The sequence below is a fragment of the Cetorhinus maximus genome, chromosome 12, assembly GCF_964194155.1.
Source record: "Cetorhinus maximus chromosome 12, sCetMax3.hap1.1, whole genome shotgun sequence".
NCBI lineage: Eukaryota > Metazoa > Chordata > Chondrichthyes > Lamniformes > Cetorhinidae > Cetorhinus > Cetorhinus maximus.
The window spans coordinates 73,455,073-73,475,892 of record NC_135890.1 but is presented as its reverse complement, the minus strand read 5'-3'; the positions used below and the strand labels follow the sequence as shown (position 1 = coordinate 73,475,892).

The window sequence follows — 20,820 nt, the reverse complement described above, 5'->3', positions numbered from 1 at the left end:
TGCCAATGATTCTATTTGTGTCCCAAAATATCCCTCAGAGGCACTTCATTACCAATCAGATTAGGTGTTTCAATCCCACAGTAAAGCCACTTTGCAATACTATTTTGTGGGCAGTTTTGGATACCTTATCTTCAAAAGGACATTTGTTAGAGCAGATTAAAGGAAGAGCGTAGGATGGTTCCAAAGGACACAATATTAAATGATTATGAGCAGGTGCTGACAGAATTGAGTGCTTTTCTGTTGGAGAAATGGAAATTGTGCCCTTCTCAATTTAAGTTTTTAGATTACTTGAAGGCACATTTAGCAGAAACAGTTATTTAACTTCTGCTATGATCAGAAAACTGGAAGACTTGAGGAAAACTAGTGAATATTGATCAGGTTGGAGAGGTGTGATTTCTTTTTTTTCCCTTGCATATATTTGTGGATTTGACTCCCATACAAACCAATTAATGAGTCAAATTAAAAGGACTTTGCAAGGCTGCACCAGCGGCTCAGTTTGTCACAGCAACGTGCAGCAGCGCCAATCAGTAGGTCCTGGATTCAACTCTCCTGAGTTCAGCAGACCATGTCAGAAGAAACAACGACTCGAATTTATATAGTGCCTTTCACAACCTTAGACGGTCCCAAAGTGCCTCATAAACAATTAAGTGTAGTCACTAATATAGCATAGGAAATTTGGCAGCCAATTTGTGCACAGTGAGGTCTCAGAAACAGCATGGTATTTTATTTTCATTCTTTGGTGAGATGTGGGCATCACTGACAAAGCAGCATTTGTTGCCCATCCCTCATTGCCCTTGAACTGAGTGGCTTACCAGGCCATTTCAGGGGGCAATTAAGAGTCAACCACATTGCTGTGGGTCTGGAGGCTAGACCGGGTAAGGACAGCAGATTTCCTTCCCTAAAGGACATTAGTGAACCAGATGGGTTCTGTGACATTCAATGATAGTTTTGTGGTCACCATTACTGAGGCTAGCTTTCAATTCCAGATTTATTTATTGAATTCATATTCCACAAGCTGCCATGGTGGGATTTGAACCCATGCCCCCAAAGCATTAGCCTGGGTAAATAAAAACAGAAAATGCTGGTAAAATTCAGCAGATCTGGCAGCATCTGTGGAGAGAGAAACAGAGTTAATGTTTCGAATCCATATGACTTCTTCAGAACTAAGAAGGTTTTTTGTTAGCCTGGGTCTCTGATTACTAATACAGTGACATTACCACTATGCTACCATCTCCCCAATGACCAGATAACCTGTTTTCTTGATGGTGATTGAGGGATATATATTGCCAGGATACTGGTCAGACTTCCCCTGCACATGATGTTATGGGTTCTTTTATGTCCACCTGAGAAAGCAAACTGAGCCACAGGTTAGAGTAGGATTTATACAATTGACCTCACTGTCACAGGGTAAGGGAGGGAAAAACCAGCCAGGGTTCCTGATCAGCATCTGCAGGAAAGAACTTGTGTTAGGTTTAATTGAAAACAGAGTTGGCTCTTGGAACGAGTGGAATCCCACACTAACTGACATCAGCACTTCCAACAAAGAGGGGAGAAAATTGATGAAAGAAATGCAGCACTTACATCATCAAAAATAAATATTAATATCAAAATGCAGACAATAATGGTGAAAATAATTGAAGTTTAACAGGAACAGGTATTGACTGGCTCACAGGGCTGTATATTAGGAGCATGTCCTGAAGTTTTTGCAGAATTTGAAAAATTCCTAAACATTCTATCACTATTGGGCGAATCTTAGATGTAAAACTTTGAGTTGCCAGTCAGTCATGTAGAGAGACGGGAGGAACATAAACAGGGTTAAAGGATAAATTGTGGTTCTACTAAAGGAGATTGACTGCTGCTATTAGTGCTGGTATAGCCATGCCTCAATAGTTTTCTTGCTCCTCAAAAAGAGAAAGCAAGAAAAAAACATTGTTGGAATTTATTGGCAAGTGGGTAAAGGACAGGAGATTACAATGTCATGTGTGAGAATCTCACTGAATCCAGCAGAGTTTACAGCCCTGAAAGAAATTAAACAAACTGGGCATATTCCTTGACACTGTATGTTGTATATCGCCTGTCAAAAAATAGCCACTGGAAAAAAAACTAGGAAACTAATGGGACCAAAGGGTGATAAGCCCCCTGGACTTGATGGTCTGGATCTAAGAGTCTTAAAGGAAGTGGATACATTGGTTGTAATCTTTCAAAATTCACTAGATTCTGGAAAGGTCCCAGTGGATTGGAAAACCACAAATGTAACACCTCTATTCAGGAAAGGAGGGAGGCAAAAGCAGGAAACCATGGGCCAGTTATTCCAACACATGTCATTGGGAATATGCTAGAATCCATTTTAAGGAAGTAGTACCAGGACATTTAAAAAATCAGAATACAATCAGGCAGGGTCAGCATGGATTTGTGAAAGAGAAATCATGTTTGAGAAACCTGTTAGTTCTTTTATATGTAACAAGTAGGGTGGATAAAGGGGAACCAGTGGATGTAGTGTATTTGGATTTCCAAAAGATATTAAATAAGGTGCCACATAAAAACTGCCATACAAGATTAAGAGCTCATGGCGTAGGAGGTATATATATTAGCATGGATAGAGGATTGGCTGACTAACAGGAAACTTGGTAGGAATAAATGGGCCATTTTCAGGTTGGCAAAATACAACTAGTGGAGTGTCACAGGGATCACTATTGAGGCTTCAACAACTTACGATCCATATTAATGACCTGGAAGACTATTGTAACCAAATTTGCTGACAATACAAAAATAAGTAAGAAAGCAGCTTGTGAGGAAGACACAAAGAGTCTGCAAAGGTATATAGATAGATTAGGTGAGTGGGCAAAAATTTGGCAGATGGAGTATAACATGGGAAATTGTGAGGTTGTCCACTTTGAATAGAAAAGCATATTATTTAAATGGTAAGAGACTGCAGAATGCTGTGGTACAGGGGGATCTGGGTGTCCTTGTCTATGATTCACAAAAGGTAGGCAAGCAGGTACAGCCAATAAATAGGAAAGCAAGTGAATTATTGGCCTATATTGTAAGGCGGATGGAGTATAAAAGTATGGAAGTCATGCTACAACTGTAAAGCGTATTGGTCAGACTGCACCTAGAGTACTGTGTACAATTTAGGTCTCCTTAATTAATAGGGGATATATTTGCATTGAAAGCTGTTCAGAGAAGGTTCGCTAAGCTGATTCCTGGGATGAATGGGTTGTTTATGAGGAAACATTGAGCAGGTTGGGCCTGTACTCATTGGACTTTAGAAGAATGAGAGGTGATCTTATTGAAACATATAAGATTCTGAGGGGCTTGCCAGGGTAGATGCTGAGAAAATGTTTCCCCTCACGGGGGCATCTAGGAGTAGGGGGCAAAATAAGGTGTCTCCCATTTAAGACAAAGATGAGAAGAAATTTCTTCTCTGAGGGTTGTTAATCTTTGGAGCTCTCTTCCCAGAGAGCAGTGGAGGCTGGGTCATTGAATATATTCAAAGCTGAGTTAGGCAGATTTTTGATCAACAGGGGAGTCAAGGGTTATGGGGGACAGGCAGGAAAGTGGAGTTAAGGCCACAGTCAGATCAGCCATGATCTTACTGAATGGCAGAGCAGACTTAAGGGGCCAAATGACCTACTCCTCCTATTGTTTATGACCATCTACACTGGAAAGATTTTTTTTAATGATGGCAATATTTTGGGAGGGAGTGCGGGGTCATCTAATTCGTCATCCAATTGCTCAAAAAGTGAGTGATGCAGGTTATTTAAATAGAGAATCACAGAATTCAAATTGTATCTTCTTGCAGCAGAGATCCCTGGTAAATTTTAGAAGCAGAAACTCTAGGTTTTCTTTCCACCTTCTTTAAGGCACAAAACGCAGTTGTAGCTATCCCAGCTGAGATAACTAACACGACATAGAACCGGAATTAAATCTGGAATAACCTGGAGCTGTACGGCTGAACACAGCTGAGCCAGTGCGGATTTACCAATCTGATTTTTATGAAAAGTTACTTCTAGTATATCTGACCCTGGATTTTACTTTCTTGAAAGTTCTGTTTCATAATGGTCCTGGCTAACCAAGGTCCACACACAGGATTGTATGGAGCCTGGGGAATAAATAATGAATCAACAGAAGAGGAAAATAAATCCTCGTTCTGTTTTGGAAATTTGAATTTTAAAAGAGCAAATATGTTGGTGTGGTTCAGCCCACTGAATATGAGTTAATATTCAGTTGTAAAAGTATCTTGCAAATTCTTTACTCATTGTTATTTAGCATCTTTCTCTTAATTTGATCAAATATCCCATTGAATCATCTAACTGTTTTCCCTGGAAGTTAAACAGGAGAATTATATATGAAACAAAAACAGAATTACCTGGAAAAATTCAGCAGGTCTGGCAGCATCGGCGGAGAAGAATAAAGTTGACGTTTCGAAGGGTCATGAGGACTCGAAACGTCAACTTTATTCTTCTCCGCCGATGCTGCCAGACCTGCTGAGTTTTTCCAGGTAATTCTGTTTTTGTTTTGAATTTCCAGCGTCCGCAGTTTTTTGTTTTTATCTCTGAATTATATACGAGCTTGAATTGGGGTGTAAAGGCAGCAGTGTGCATCGAATCTAGGTCAGCTCTGATTCTCTCACCCTCATGTTATTGCATATACAAACATGGTTATTCTGTGTCATGGTCCTAAGCAAAGAAACTGGGGTACTCTGCATTATTTACCCTCCCTGTTACAGCATGGGCATAGAGACACAGGAGCACTAGAGTAACGACTGTAGGAATGTCCTTTTGAGGTTTAACCTTGTCTGATGATGTTACCTGTGTTGTTATTTAAACATGGCATTTGCAGAGAGGGAGGAGCTATAGTGGACCCATAAACCTAATTGAATCCATAAAGATGACAACGGGTGGCCTCAGTATCAACAGAGATAGAAATGTCTGCATGCCCCATTTTAAGGAGGCACCACCATTAAAAGAATTGAACATAGAGCCTGGTTTCATCAGAACTAAACAGAAACCTCTAAAGCTAAACCACAATGCTATTAAAGTCTGAATGTTATATTCTCTTCAATAGATACAATTGCCATGGCTAGCCAGGTGAGCTTTATGCCAAGGGGACCAAGTCAGATAAGAAAGACAGACAGACTTGCATTTATATAGCACCTTTCACAACTTCAGGAAGTTCCAAAGCACTTTACAGTCAGTGAAATGCTTTCGAAGTAGTTATTGTTGTAACATGAGAAACGTGGCAGCCAATTTATGCACAGCAAGATCCCATATACAACAATGTAATAAGGACTATATCACCTGTTTTAGTGATTGGTTGAGGGATAAATATTGGCCAGTACACCAGGGAATACGCCCCAGCTCTTCTTCAAAATAATGGCATGGAATCATTTATGAACATCCGGGAGCTAGGTGGGCTTCAGTTTAACAAAGGATGCCACCACCAACAGTGCCACACATCCTCAGTTCTTTTTCTTCCAGTTGTACTCTTACCCTTCCCCCCCCCCCCCCCCCACCCCCCCAACCCTCTCTCTTCCCCCCCCTTCCACACCCACCTATGGCAGCAAATGGGCAAAAGCAGGTAGCAAGGATCATGGACCTAAAAGCTTGCTTTTTGCGTAGCTCTCAGGCAGTGATAAATAGTTCTGCTGCAGATTTGAGTGAGTAAATTCTGGACACAAATGGAGACTGCAACCCCATTTGGGGCTCCGTGACTACCCTGTCATGTGGACAGCATATTTTGCCTGTCAGTTCTTTAACAAAATTACTGTGCAGTTTGTTTTCAGTTACCCAGAGGGATTGATGGCTGAGCCACTAGCTAAATAAGCTGTCTAATCTTCACAAATAAACACTGCTTTACTTAGGTGACTGAGGGCTGCACTGCATTGGGTGTTAACCAGTCTGATGCCTTTAGAGGTGCCATCTTTCAGATGTGATGTTAAACCAAGGTCCTGCTGTTTGAATGGAAGTTGTTTTTCTTTATGTCCCATATACAGTAAAAGCAGCGTGAGGAAAAGCTTTTTCACGCAGCAAGCGGTTTGGTTCTGGAATGCACTGGCTGAGAGTGTGGTGGAGGCAGGTTCAATTGAGGCATTCAAAAGGGAATTAAAGTGTTGTTTGAAAAGGGAGAATGTGCAGGGAGAAGGGGGGAATGGCACTAGGTGAATTGCTCATTGAGAGAGCTGACACAAACATGATAGGCCGAATGGCAGCCTCCTGCACCTGTGACAATTCTGTGATTTTGTGATTCTATGATTACATAAATGCACCACATTGGAAAGTTTCAGTGAGCCTGCTTCCTAGTCTCAGCCATAAATTTAAATACTGTGATGTTCAAATATGTATTTCAAAACTCCCCACGTTCATCCCTGTATGAACCTTCCTTTTGCAAAATAATTTGACATCAGAAAATGACTCCAAATTCGGCTTCAATGAGAATGATGGTTCCATTGTATGTGGTTTTTCCAATGTGGTGTCCTGGCTTTGAAACTGTCAAACTTAAATGACCTTCAGGTTCACTAACACTTACTATTCAATAAAGTCCCACCACATCAAATCGATCTTTCTGCCATCCCACCTTATGCACTGTTAAACCATGCCAGTATTTGTCTGCATCAGTCTAATGGTTCTCTTGCCTTCTCTTTTATTTTATTCATTCACGGGATGTGGGCTTTGCTGACTGGGACTTCTCTTGCCTTCTCTTGCTCTCCAGTGAAAGAAAATAAACTGAGGGAGCAGTTTACATGACACAACCAGAAAGGCGCTATTAAGACTATAGTTTTAGTAGCAAAGCATCCTTTGACTTGCACCATGTATATTGAAATAACTGTGCCTTAGATTCATAAAATCTTGCAGCACAGAAAGAGGCCATTCAGCCAAGGATGACTGTGTCAGCCCTTTGCAAGAGCTACCTAATTAGTCCTTGAGCTAAACAGAAAATGAGGCTATGTTGCCATTCCTGATTACTGTCCCATTCCCTACTGGAAAATGCATCTGTGTGGATGTTTGGTGAGGACAAGACTGGGTCACTTGTGAGGAGGAGAGAAAGTATGTTAATATCATTGAAGGGTGCAGCATTTGTTTTTTTTTTGAGAAGCAAATTTTACAGAAGGAGACAATTCAGACCTTTATGTTTGTACTGGCTCTTTTCTAGAGCAATCTGAAATAATCCTAATATTTTCCTAGTGCTGTATTTTCCTCTGCTTAAGTTGTTTATCCACTTTAACCTTCAGTTATCAACAAGTTGGATTTTTTTTCAGTCAGTCGCTATCTCTTGGTGAAGATAAATTCAGGCTGTTGCTGTGCAGCAAAAGTAAGTGTTTCACATCTTGGGCTCAAGAACAAGATCTATGACATTTAACATTCCATAAGAACGCCACCAGACTTTCACACGGTAATTGGATCGAATCATTTATAGGATCTTAACATAGATGCAGTGTTCTTGACTAAAAAGACAGAATACCAAAAAGTGGTTGATAGAGTTCACTCTGAACAGGAGAGAGCAGGACTTCTACTCCAAAAAAAGACATGGGAGCTCTTACAGTACTAAATTTAGGGTTCTAAGCTACTACCTAAATAAGAAAAACCTCAGATGATTATACTACTATAATCAGCACTATGACCAGGGATACATAAGACATAACACCTCTATACTTATGTGCGTGTGTTTATGTTTTTGTGTATGTGATATTTTTGTATATAATATCTATATTATATATATGTATGTATGTACCGAAAATTACTTTTGAAGTGAGATCACAACTGTTACGCGAGTAGAAAAAAAAACAAATTAAACATAGCAAGACCCTACAATAGTAACGAAATGGCCAGTTAATTTGCTTTCACTGACGTTGGTTAAGGGTTAGAACACTGTGAGAACCCTCTCCTCTACTTTGAAGAGCTGTTTTTCATAGTCATTTGTTTTGTTGTGATGCCAGTTGTACGCATTCAACACTCATGACATCTTAACATTTTTACACCATTCCTATGATCAGTGATATTGAGTCTAAAGAGAAATCATATTTATCTGAATTACACATAACCCTGAATGTTCTGACAGCTCATATTGGTACATTTGCTGACCTTGGACATGATGAGAGACTGAGTAAATTGAGTTCATACTCTCAGGTGTTTAGAAGAATGAGAGGTGATCTCATTAAAACATTCAAGATTCTCAAGGGCTTGACAGGGTAGAGACTGAGAGGCTATTTCCTGTGGATGGAGAATCTAGAATACAAGGACACAATTTCAGAATAAGGAGCTGATCATTTAGGATGGCAATGAGGAGAAATTTCGCCACGAGCAACCTTCGTATCACACAAGTTACAGGCAATGACCATCTCCAATAAGAGAGAATCTAACCATCACCTGTTGATATTCAGTGGCATTACCATCGATGAATCCCCCACTATCAACATCCTAAGGGATACCATTGACCAGAAACTGAGCTGAACCAGCCATATAAATACCGTGGCTACAAGAGCAGGTCAGAGGCTAGGAAACCTGCCGCAAGTAACTCACTCCCCAAAGCCTGTCCAGCATCTACAAGACACAAGTCAGGAGTGTGATGGAATACTCCCCACTTGCCTGGATGAGTGCAGCTCCAACAACGCCCAAAAAGTTTGACACCATCCAGGACAAAGCAGCTGCTTGACTGGCACCCCATCCACAAACATTCATTCCCTCTACCACTGACACACAGTGGGAGCAGTGTGTACCATGTACAAGATGCACTGCAGCAACTCACTAAGCCTCCTTAGACATCACCTTCCAAACCCACTACCATCTAGATTGAGACAAGGGCAGCAGACATCCTCAAAGCCACTCACCATCCTGACTTGGAACTATATCGCCGTTCCTTCATTGTTGCTAGGTCAAAATCCTGGAACTCCCTCCCTAACAACACTGTGGGTGTATCTACAGCACATGGGCTGCCGCGGTTGAAGAAGGCAATCGGGGATGGGTAATATATGCTAGCCTAGCCAGTGACGCACATATCCCATGAGCGAATTTAGAAAAAACTCAAAGGATTGTGAATCTTTGGAATTCTATACTCCAGAAGATTGTGGAAGCTCCATTATTGAGTATTTTCAAAGCTGAAAGTTTTCATCTCTCGGGAATTGAGGGATATGGAGAGCAGGCAGAAAAATGGGGTTGAGGCAGAAGGTCAGCCATGATTGTATTGAAATGGTGGAGCAGGTCCAAGCAGCCATGCAGCCTACTCCTACTCCTGTTTCTTATGTTCTTATGATATGCTTTATTTTTATGCTTTAAAATTACAGACTAGAGGCAGCAAGAAAACGGACATTTTATGTCAAATTGACCATGCTATGATGTCACATGTAGGAGGTAGAATTCACTCAGCAAATAGCCCCCATTCCCTAATAAATATGACTCCTACTGAACTTACCCAGTCTCTACTAAGCAGACTGTCTTCAACTGATCCTTTTAGAAGCAGAAAAAATGGAACAGCATGGAGTGAGCCACATAGATGACTTGCTAGGCACTGTTTAGGGTTGTGAAGCAATTCCTATTTGTAAAAGATAAGCTGCGGCATCCTAAACCCTTGCCCAGCTAGGTTTATGGTTAATAACATTCAAAACCTCACCCTAAGCACAGCCTTTGATCTTAACTTGCACTGATTCAAATTATATTCAGTTTTAATCAACTCACTAGTTTGATTTCCCCAAATCTGATTTCTGATCATAATCTAGTAGGTAACTACTAGTTGAGAGGACAAGCGACTAGAAGCGCAGTGCTGGCTTTTGTTGGACCAATCACTCTCTGAATAGATGCACTTATTCAAACCTCCAGAAATATCCAACATTTTCCACTTCCCTTAAGAACAAAGATTCTGGTGTAACCTTTGATCCATTTGCTGATATTTAGCATTCCATGTGATCTGCTGGATTAGTTTTGATTGGAGAATTTTAGGTGGCTAGAGAGGAATTTTTCAGTGTGTTTTTCCCTCATGGGCCCTATTGATGAACAATAAAAGATCATCTGGTCCATTAAACCTGTCCAATGCCAGGCTGGCTGGTGTATCATAACTAAACTCACCCCCCTGCTCAACGCCTGCCATGAAATCTCCTGGGATTTTGGTTCCGTCTTCACAAAAGAGGACACAAATAATTTCCCAGAAATGTTAGGGAACCAAGGGTCTAGTGAGAAGGAGGAATTGAAGAAAATCAGTATTAGTAAAAAAATGGTGCTAGAGAAATTAATGGGGTTAAAGGCTGAAAAATCCCCAGGGCCTGATAATCTATATCCCAGAGTACTAAAGGAAGTGGCCCTGGAAATATTGGATGCATTTGGCGGTCATCTTCCAAAATTCTATAGACTCTGGAACAGTTCCTACAGATTGGAGAGTGGCAAATGTAACCCCACTATTTAAAAAAGGAGGGAGAGAAAAAACAATTACAGACCAGTTAGCCTAACATCAGTAGTGGGGAAAATGCTGGAGTCTATTATAAAAGACATGGTAACGGAACACTTGGAAAGCATTAACGGAATTAGACAAAGTCAGCATGGGTATATGAAATGGAAATCATGCTTAACCAATCTACTGGAGTTTTTTTGAGGATGTAACTCGTAGAATAGATAAGGGAGAACCAGTGATGTGGTGTACTTGGATTTCAAGAAGGCTTTTGATAAGGTCCCACATAAGAGGCTGGTGGGCAAAATTAAAGCACATGGGATCAGGGGTAATACTCTGATATGGATTGAGAATTGGTTGACAGACCGGAAACAGTGTGGGGGAATAAATGGGGGTCATTTTCCTGATGGCAGGCGGTGATTAGTGATGTACCGCAGGGATCAGTGCTTGGGCCCCAGCTATTCATGATATATATAAATGACTTGGATGAGGAAACCAAATGCAATATTTCCAAGTTTGCTGACGACACAAAACTGGGCGGGGTTGTGAGGAGGATGCAAGGAGGCTTCAGGGCAATTTAGACAAGTTGTATGTGTGGGCAAACACATGGCAGAATGTTGTTATACACTTCGGTGTGGAAAACACAAAGGCAGAGTATTATTTAAATGGTGATATATTGGGAAATGTGGGTGTCCTTGTACACCAGTCAGTGAAAGTAAACAGGCAGGTGCAGCAAACAATTAGGAAGGCAAATGGTATGTTGGCCTTCATTGCAAAAGGATTTGAGTTCAGAAGCTAGGATGTCTTACTGCAGTTATACAAGGCCTTGGTGTGACCACACCTGGAGTATTGCATGCAGTTTTGGTCCCCTTACCTAAGAAAGTATGTACTTGCCATAGAGGGAGTGCAGCTCACTAGGCTGATACCGGGGATGGCAGGACTGTTGTATGAGGAGAGATTGGTTCGACTGGGCCTGTATTCACTAGAGTTCAGAAGAATGAGAGGGGATCTGATTGAAAATTCTAACAGGGCTAGACAGACTAGATGCAGGGAAGATATTTCCCCTGGGTGGAAAGTCTAGAACCAGGGGCCACAGTCTCAGGATACGGGGCAGGCCATTTAGGACTGAGATGAGGAAAAATTTCTTCATTGAGGGTGGTCAACCTGTGGAATTCTCTACCGCAGAAGGCTGTGGAGGCCGGGTCACTGAGTATATTCAAGAAAGAAATTGATAATTTTTTGGGTATTAGGGGCATTAAGGGGTATGGAGAGAAAGCAGGAATATGGCATTGAGATAGAGGATCAGCCATGACCAGAGCTGTTAAAAATTATACCCCATCCTTTCCGTAATAGACTTATGAACAAGGACACGCAAGTCCCTTTGGATATCAACACAATCTTTCACCATTTATGAAATACTCTGCATTTCTGTTTTTCCTACCAAAGTGGATAACTTCACATTTTTCCACATTATATTCCATCTGCCATGTTCTTGCCCGCTCACTTAGCTTGTCTAAACCCCCTTGAACCCTCTTTGCATCCTCCTCACAACTCTTATTCTCGCCTAGTTTTTTGTCACCAGCAAACTTGGAAATATTACATTTGGTCCCCACATTCAAATCATTGATATAGATTGTAAATAGCTGGGGCCCAAGCACTGATCCTTGTGGAACCCCACTAGTCACAGCCTGCTAACTTGAGAATTACCTATTTATTCTTACTCTCTGTTTTTTGTCTGTTAACCGATTTTCGGTCCATGCCAGTATGTTACCCCCAATCCTATGTGCTCTAATTTTGCTTACTAACCCCTGACATGGGACCTTATCAAAAACCTTCTGAAAGTGCAATTACAGGACATCCACTGGTTCCCCCTTACCTATTCTGCTAGTTACATCCTTAAACAGCTAACAGTTAAATCCATGTCGACTCTGCCCAACCCTACCACTATTTTCTAAGTGTCCAATTATCACATCCTTTATAATAGATTCTAGCATTTTTCTACTACTGATGTCAGGCTAACAAGTCTGTAGTTCCCTGTTTCTCTCTCACTCCCTCCTTTCTAAGAATAGTGGAGTTACATTTACTACTTTCCAATCTACAGGAGTCATTCCAGAACCTATGGAATATTGGAAGGTGACCACCAATGCATCCACTATCTCTACAGCCACCTCTTTCAACACTCTGGGATGTGGATCATTAGGTCCAAGGGATTTATCAACTTTCAGTCCCATTAATTTCTCCAGTTCTACTTTTTTTTTACTAATTTGTAAATTTTACAGATTTGTTTAGTTTCTCCTTATTCCCCATTATAAATTCTCCTGTCCCTGCCTGTAGTGGGCCCACATTGCACATTTGTCTTTGTTAATCTTTTCCTTTTTACATAACTAAAGAAGCTTTTACAGTCCATTTTCATATTTCTCGCTAGTTTACTTTCATACCCTGTTTTCTCTTTCTTTATCAGTTTCCTGGTCCTCCTTCACTGAATTCTAAAATGCTCCCAATCCTCAGGCTTACTACTTTTTTTGGCAATTTTATAAATCTCTTCCTTTGATCTAATACAATCTTTAACTTCCCTTTGTTAGCCATGGTTGGATCATTTTTCCTGTTGAGTTTTGTGCCTCTAAGGAATATAAATTTGTTATCATGTACTAATTCTTTAAATGTTAGCCATCTACCGTCATACCTTTCGATGTCACTTTCCAAACTACACAGCCAATTTGCCTCTCATACCGTCGTAATTTCCTTTCTTTAGATTTATGACCCTAGTTTTGGATTGAAAACTATACCACTTTCAAACTTAATGCAAAATTCTATCATACTATTGTCACTCTTCCCTAGAGGCTCCTTTACAACGAGATTATTAATTCACCCTTTCTCATTGCACAATACTCGATCTAACATAGCCTGTTGGTTCCTCAACACACTGTTCTAGAATACCATCTCATATACATTCCAGGAATTCGTCCTCCACAGCATTAGTGTTAGTTAGATTTACTCAGTCTATATATAAATTGATGCCCCCCACTATTATTGTATTACCCTTGTTACATACATCTCTAATTTCCCGATTTATACTATGTCCTATGTTAGCACTACTCTTTGGTGGCCTATTAAGCACCTCCTCCTGATGTTTGCTGCCCCTTGCTGTTTCTTAGCTCCATCCAAACTGATTTTACATCTTGATCTTCTGATCTAAGATCCTCTCTTACTAATCTGTTGATCTCATCCTTTAGTAACAGCATCAATCCATCTCCTTTACCTTTTTGCCTTTTCTTCCTAAATGTTGAATACCCTTGAACATTCAGTTCTCAGCCCTGGCCACCCTGCAGCCAAGTCTCTGTAATGGTAATTGAATCATACCTGTTTAATTGCATTTGTGCTGCCAATTCATCGTTCTTGTTGCAAATCTTGGTTTAAACATGGACAAAAGATCTGAACTCCCGAGGTGAGGTGAGAGTGACTGCCTTTGACATCAAGACCACATTTGACCGAGGGTGGCATCAAAGAACCTGGTGTCAATGGAAATCAGGGGGAAAACTCTCCGCTGGTTGGAGTCATACCTAGCAGAAAGGAAGATGGTTGTGATTGTTGGAGGTCAGTCATCTCGACTCCAGGACATCAGTGCAGGAGTTCCTCAGGGCAGTGTCCTAGGCCTAACCATCTTCAGCTGCTTCATCAATGACCTTCCTTCCATCATAAGGTCAGAAGTGGGAATGTTCACTGATGATTGCACAAGGTTCAGCACCATTTGCAACTCTTCAGATACTGAAGCAGTCCATGTCCAAATGCAGCAAGACCTGGACAACATCCAGGCTTGTGCTGACAAGTAGCAAGTAACATTCGTGCCACACAAGTGCCAGGCAATGACCATCTCCAACAGGAGAGAATCTAACCATCACCCCTTGATATTCAATGGCATTACCATTGCTGAATCCCCCACTACCAACATCTTGGGGGTTACCATTGACCAGAAACTGAACTGGACTAGCCATATAAATACTGTGGCTACAAGAGCAGGTCAGAAGCTAGGAATCCTGTGGCGAGTAAGTCACCTCCTGACTCCCCAAAGCCTGTCCACAATCTACAAGGTACAAGTCAGGAGTGTAATGGAATACCCTCCCCTTGCCTGGGTGTGTACAGCTCCAACAACACTCAAGAAGTTTCACACCATCCAGGACAAAGCAGCCCGCTTGATTGACACCCCATCCACAAACATTCACTCCCTCCACCACCGAAGCACAGTGGCAACAGTATGCACCATCTACAAGATGCATTGCAGAAACACACTAACGCTCCTTAGACAGCATCTTCCAAACTCATGGCCACTGCCATCTAGAAGGACAAGAGCAGAAGATACATGGGAACACCACCATCTGGAAGTTCCCCTCCAAGCCACTCACCATCCTGGCTTGGAAATATATCACCGTTCCTTCACTGTCGCTGGGTCAAAATCCTGGAACTCCCTCCTTAATGGCAGTATGGGTGTACCTACACCACAGGGACGGCAGCGGTTGAAGAAGGCAGCTCAGCACCACCTTCTCAAGGGCAATCGGGGATGGGCAATAAGTGCTCTGTGCATTCAGATAGTATTCTTTTAATTCTCTCTCTTTATTACTTTTGAAATCTCTAGTCTTATCTGCTTGCGCACCCTTAAGTTTGTGCACTCTGTCCCTTCCTGCCACACTCAGATTATCAATTCCCTTATTGCTACCTTGCTCTTTTGCCTTGTCCTCTCTCTTTAATGTATCACATCTTCCCTCACTTGATCCGTCACCCCCAATATTTAGTTTAAAGCCCTGTCTACCGCCTTCATTATACGACTTGCAGGAACACTGATCTGATCTGAGAACATGGCTTAGGTGAAGACCATCCTAATAGTACAGCCTCCAATTTCTCCAGTACTAATGCCAGTGCCCCATGAATCAAAACCCATTTCTCCCATGTCAATCTTTGAGCCACTCATTTAACTCTCTAATCTTACTGAGCCTAAGCCCCTTAGCCTTATTCAATGTCTAAATTTAAGTTAGACTCGTTTATTTGGTATAAAATCATATAAAGAAAGCAAAATAAAGAAAGGGAAACAAAGATGAGATTGAGAGAGATAAAAAAGACAAAAAAAGTTTTTTTTAAAAGATCTCCAACCATAATTAAGATCTGAAGATGTGACACTCCCCACTTATAAAAGTAAATTTCTGTGCCGGAGAGGTTGGTTGGCAGTAATTATGCCATTAAAAGCTCATTTACAGTAGGATAAGCCAAACCTTTTCTGGTATGTTTAGTGGTAACTAGAGGGTCAATACAGCAATTTCCTGATTTTACACATTTACCTGCGTGTGCGCAAATGCTGGAAGCTGCTGTCCAATTTACTCAATAATGGTGAATGCTGATGGCCTCAACTTTATTCCTGTGACAAAATGCAGGCCATTATCACTGTTAAATGAGTTGTTGAGGTACATAGTGACATCTATGTTGTGTCCCATTTACCTAGTTTTCCTATGGAAGAGTCAATGACACTGAAGGAAGCCACCAGAAAGAGAACTAGACAGGGTGATGAGTTTCAAATAATGTTCAAAGAAATGTAGTTTTTTTGAGGAAGGAGCATAGGTTGAATGAGTTTGGGGAAGGGTGCATATGACAACTACGCCAGTACAGTGTGAAAGACTGACAGAGAACAGCCAGGTACTATTACAACCACAGTGTTCAACTCATTGGGTCATTGAAACTGATGAAAGCCAGGCCGTTACCTGCAGAGTGTCTCACACACAGTTGGTAATCTTTTTTTTTCATTCATTGGTTGTGGGCATAATTTCCCATCCCAATTTGACCTTGTTCAGAGATCATTTAAGAGCTGTGGGTCTGGAGTCACATGTAGGTCAGACCAGGTAAGGACAGCAGATTTCTTTCCCTAAAGGGGCATTAGTGAACCAGATGGGTTTTTACAACAATCGACAATAGTTTCATGGTCATCATTAGACTTTTAATTCCAGATTTTTTATTGACCTACCGTGGCAGGAATTGAACCCGGGTTCCTGGATTACTAGTCCAGTGACAATACCACTACGCCATCGCCTCCCCTTGAATGAATTGTGATGAAGGGAGAGCCAAATATTAGCATACCAATCAAAGAATTTACTCCTCAAAGATCCGCAATCTAGCTTTAATTGTGCATCTACAGATTTGTGTGGTCAGGCCCTTCACCATCAGGAGAAACAGCATTGTCAGTGCTGAGGATAAGATTTAGTGTCTGCAGAAAAATGGTTAGCACAGTCTCAACAGATGTTACATCTTTTATTTATTTTTGACCTTCATCTTTAATTCATGTCACGCATCTTTCAAAGTATGTCAACTGTTTCTCTACATAAGTAATCTTTAAGCCTTATGGAAAAACATAACTGGGCATTAAAAAGATACCTTGAGTTGATATCAATGTCAAAATGATATTACTATATACTAGAGGTTATCTTTCCTTAATGTGAATACATTTTTTAAAATTATGAAAGTGCTACTACTTATTATGAAACTGCCTAATTGAGCCGTGGTGGTTGGGTCAGTTGAAACATAAAGGAAACGAATAGTTTTTTTTATTCTCAGGATATGAGCATCACCATCAGCACTGGTATTTATTGCCCACCTCTAATTGTCCCGAGAAGGTGACAGTGCACCTCTGTAATCCACATTGTTATGACGTGGCATATGATATGTGCCGGGCGGACCAAATCTACAAGGGAAACTTAATCGTGCTATCACAACAATTTTGCAATTTGTATTTATTATGAGGTGTGTGCACCGAATTCGGAAGTAATGAGTCCACTAAGATTTCAAGCATATGCATAAGACTTCAATTACTTACTACTATAACAAATCCTAAAATTCCTAATTGACCCTACTCCCAGTTACACACCCCCTTTAAGGCAACAGTTCAAAATAGATTTGAGATTTAACACAGCAAGTTAACACAGTACCCACTTGACAGTGGAATTCCAAATCTCCAACTTCAGTTGCTTTACATAGCAGACTTATGCACAAATGGCTGGAGGCTTTTTGAAGTCTGTTTAACACCTTCCTGTTACATCTTACATGGCCTTCTCCTCACATGACCTTTCATTCTCCTTTATATATGTTTCTCTCTCTCTCTCCAACATGTAAATTCTATTGCTCCATATATCTTTGAAACTGTATCTTCCTCATAATATAAAAACTTTCATGTTGCCAATATTGTCAGTAACCTTTGGAGAAAAATAAACATACTCCTTAGCTTTGCTTATCTCGCTACTTGTAACCAGACTAAGATCCCTTTGAAATCCAAACAATCCCTTCATTTACCTAAAATGCAAATTCCCTTCACACCTTACATGCTAAGCCAGCATCCATGTTTACTCATTAGCATTTCAAGCACATTTCTACACCTAGCTTCTTTTGATGATCACAGAATCTCACAGTGCAGAAGAGGCTCTTTGGCCCATCGAGTCTGCACCGACACGTGAGAAACACCTGACCTACCTACCTAATCCCATTTACCATGATTTCAAGCTTACAGTCTATTTGACTCCAAACATAATTAAATCAAACAGACAGAACCACCTATACTTACCCCCTTAAACTTACTTCACAATAAACCAGAAAAATATTAGGAAAATTATTATACTTTCATCACAACATGATGAAGGTGCCTCCACAGTGCTGTTATAAAGGGAGTTCCAGGATGTTAATTCAATGTCCATGAGGGGACAAGATACAAATCTAACAGCCTGGTGTGTGACTTGAAAGGAGAATTTGGAATTTACAGTGCCTGCTGCCTTTGGACTGATTAGGGGTTTGAGGGGAGCTTTCAAAGAAGCCTTCGCGAATTGCTGCAGTGCATCATGTAAATAGTAGATACTGCAGTCATGGTGACGCCAATGGTGGTGATGAAGTAATTGGATGTTGGAAGGTTTTGGATGGTGTGTCGTTCTAGTGGACTGCCATCCCCTGAGTGGTGTTGAGCTTCTTACATGGTTGCAGATGGAGCCATCCAGGCAAGTGGAGAGTATTCCATTATACTTCTGACTTGTGCCTTGTAGGTGGTGAAGCGTCAAGAGGTGAGCCACTTGTCTCTGACCTGTTTTGGTAGCCACAGCATTTTTGTGGCTGGTCCAATTGAGTTTCTGATCAGAGGGACATCACAACAAAATCCACACTTGAACCAAGTTTATATTTTAAGAAATAATGTAAATGTACAAAATTGTAGTTGATCCCTGATGAGACTGTCTGCAAAACGCATCAAAGAGCATCAAAACCTCTGAGTTTTTTTGCGTATGAAGCAGATTAAATTCTCAACAGGTTGGCTCTCACCAACAGCAAACACAGTAATTCACAGAATCTAGTATCATCCAGCAGTGAGATGATGAAGGAAGGCAGACTGGGTAACATCCTCTCAGGAAATTGCACAGTCCCAGTGATCACTCCTGTATTACTCCTGTTCAGAATTTGAATACATTGAATTCCTGTGACAGGATGGTTCTGACTCATGATCTAGTGGCATTGATAGCTTCTTACGCAGTCTAATGATTATGAGGTGCTGTAAGCTTCATGGATGAAGTACTGTTCGAGGACCCAATCATACTGCTAGCCAGAACTGGAGGTTCATTAAATTATCAGAGTTTTAGGTTGATGTCAGCTTGCAGATTGATGCTCACAGAATAAGAAAGCAGAAGTGAAAAGTCTTCATGTGTAACCATATTTACCTGAATATCTGGTGCCTGTTATATTTTCTTGCAGCTTTGTTTTTCCCCAAGTACATGTCAACTGTGTGTGCACCAAATTCAGGACAATTGGTGTTAATTTTCTTGTGTTTGAATTTCAGGGTGGTTGGTGGTTTTGAGACCTTGACGGCCATGGAGAATGTAGAGAGTGATGTGAAGACTGACATGCCAAAGGTAAACCTATTCTAAAAACAGCACAGCACAGATTTTCCCAGGCTGGAACAGAGGCAGGCAGGTAAAAAAAGAAGTGGCCGTGACCTCGCACGGCCAGAAATCCCACCTCCATTTCTGCTCTCCCCAGTCTTCCCAAGGGCAAGTTATGGAGGTGGGAAGAGTTTAAAAAGGTAAGTGAGAATGCTTTTCAAAGTTTAAAGTTACAGAAGCCCATTACAAGTCAGGGGGAGAGTCAGATTAAGAACCTTGCCAGCTCAGGTAATCTTCAGCCTCCTGGCATCATTTGGGCATCAGAGCAATGGGCACGGCTGTTTGGACTCCATCTGAGCATGAAGGCTGCAAATGAAAATTGGTGCTGCACCTTCAGACATCAAGGCCATTGGAGATGAGGAGCAGTAGCCTGCACAAGAAGTACAAAGCACCAGCCATCAGGAGGCCTAAGGAGAGGAACAAGGAGCACATGATCTATGGGCAGAGGCACAGAGACCCCTAGGTGACTGAGAACCAGTGGTAAAGGAGACTGTGATTCTCTAGGCAAATGGTCACAGACATCTGTACCCTTGACAGTAGCATACCTCTGCAGCATCTTGCACACTGGTACAGTGCCAAGGTGACAGATGCTCTCGTTAACAATGCTGGACAACACACCAGATTCATAATTGATGGGGTATCGCAGGCTTAGGTCACTGGCTCCAGTACTTAGACCAGTCAGGTGATGCCATGAATTGGTCTTGGTTGTTGTGATGATTGTCACGATCTCCATAACTTGGCCCTTGGATCTTGAAGAATGGTGATCCCTGAAAGGGCACAACTCATCACAGGAGGGGAGAGAGGAGGAGGAATTAGAGGCAGAGGGCGATGATGCTGCACACGGGTGCCCCTACTGCATGACAAGGTGGCCGCCTTCTATCACCCTCCAGGAAGAGGACCTTGCTACTCTCCCTCATGAATGCCAGGCCTCCCCTGTGAGACTTTGCTTTTCTGTGGTGCTGTAGTAGGCTTTGGCTCAAACTCTCTCAGAATAACCAGTAACCTCAGTGATGGCTGCCTTGGGCATCTGTAATGCACTTCCATTCCTGTCTCCACAGCTTTAATATGGCAGGAAACCCACTTCTATACCAATTAAAGGCTCAGCCCCAGGAAAATCCCAAACTCAGTCAGTTGCAGGTTTCTGACACAAAAACAGACCCAACTCCTGTTTCCCATCTCCAAGGGGAAAAATCCAGGCCCATATTTCTGTTTTTACCTTTTCTATCACATTATAATGAACAGCCAAAGATTGAACTACAATATTTCAATTGATGTAGCTGTGTCTGGAATTTCCTTCCAAGCTACTATAATACCAACTTTTTTTATAATTATTCACCCTTCTATTTCCTGTATCATGCAGCACTGCTCTGCCAATGCCATCGTGTAAAAAGATAACCTCATCCATGGTTAATGCGTCCACAGATGTAATTGTCTCCTGTCCCTTCACCCTCCTGGTTAATCCTCTCACCTATTTTGACTGTATGGGGGCTTGGTAACTTTT

General features: G+C 41.4%; 1 protein-coding gene across 1 annotated transcript in view; it reads left to right on the top strand.

Moving 5' to 3' along the window:
* The window catches only part of ppil2 (peptidylprolyl isomerase (cyclophilin)-like 2), a 406,540-nt gene that overhangs the window by 373,281 nt on the left and 12,439 nt on the right, over positions 1-20,820 (top strand). The window contains exon 17 of the mRNA XM_078553895.1: positions 19,217-19,289. Within this exon, the coding sequence (XP_078410021.1) occupies positions 19,217-19,289 (73 nt within the window). The remainder of the gene's footprint in view (positions 1-19,216; positions 19,290-20,820) is intronic.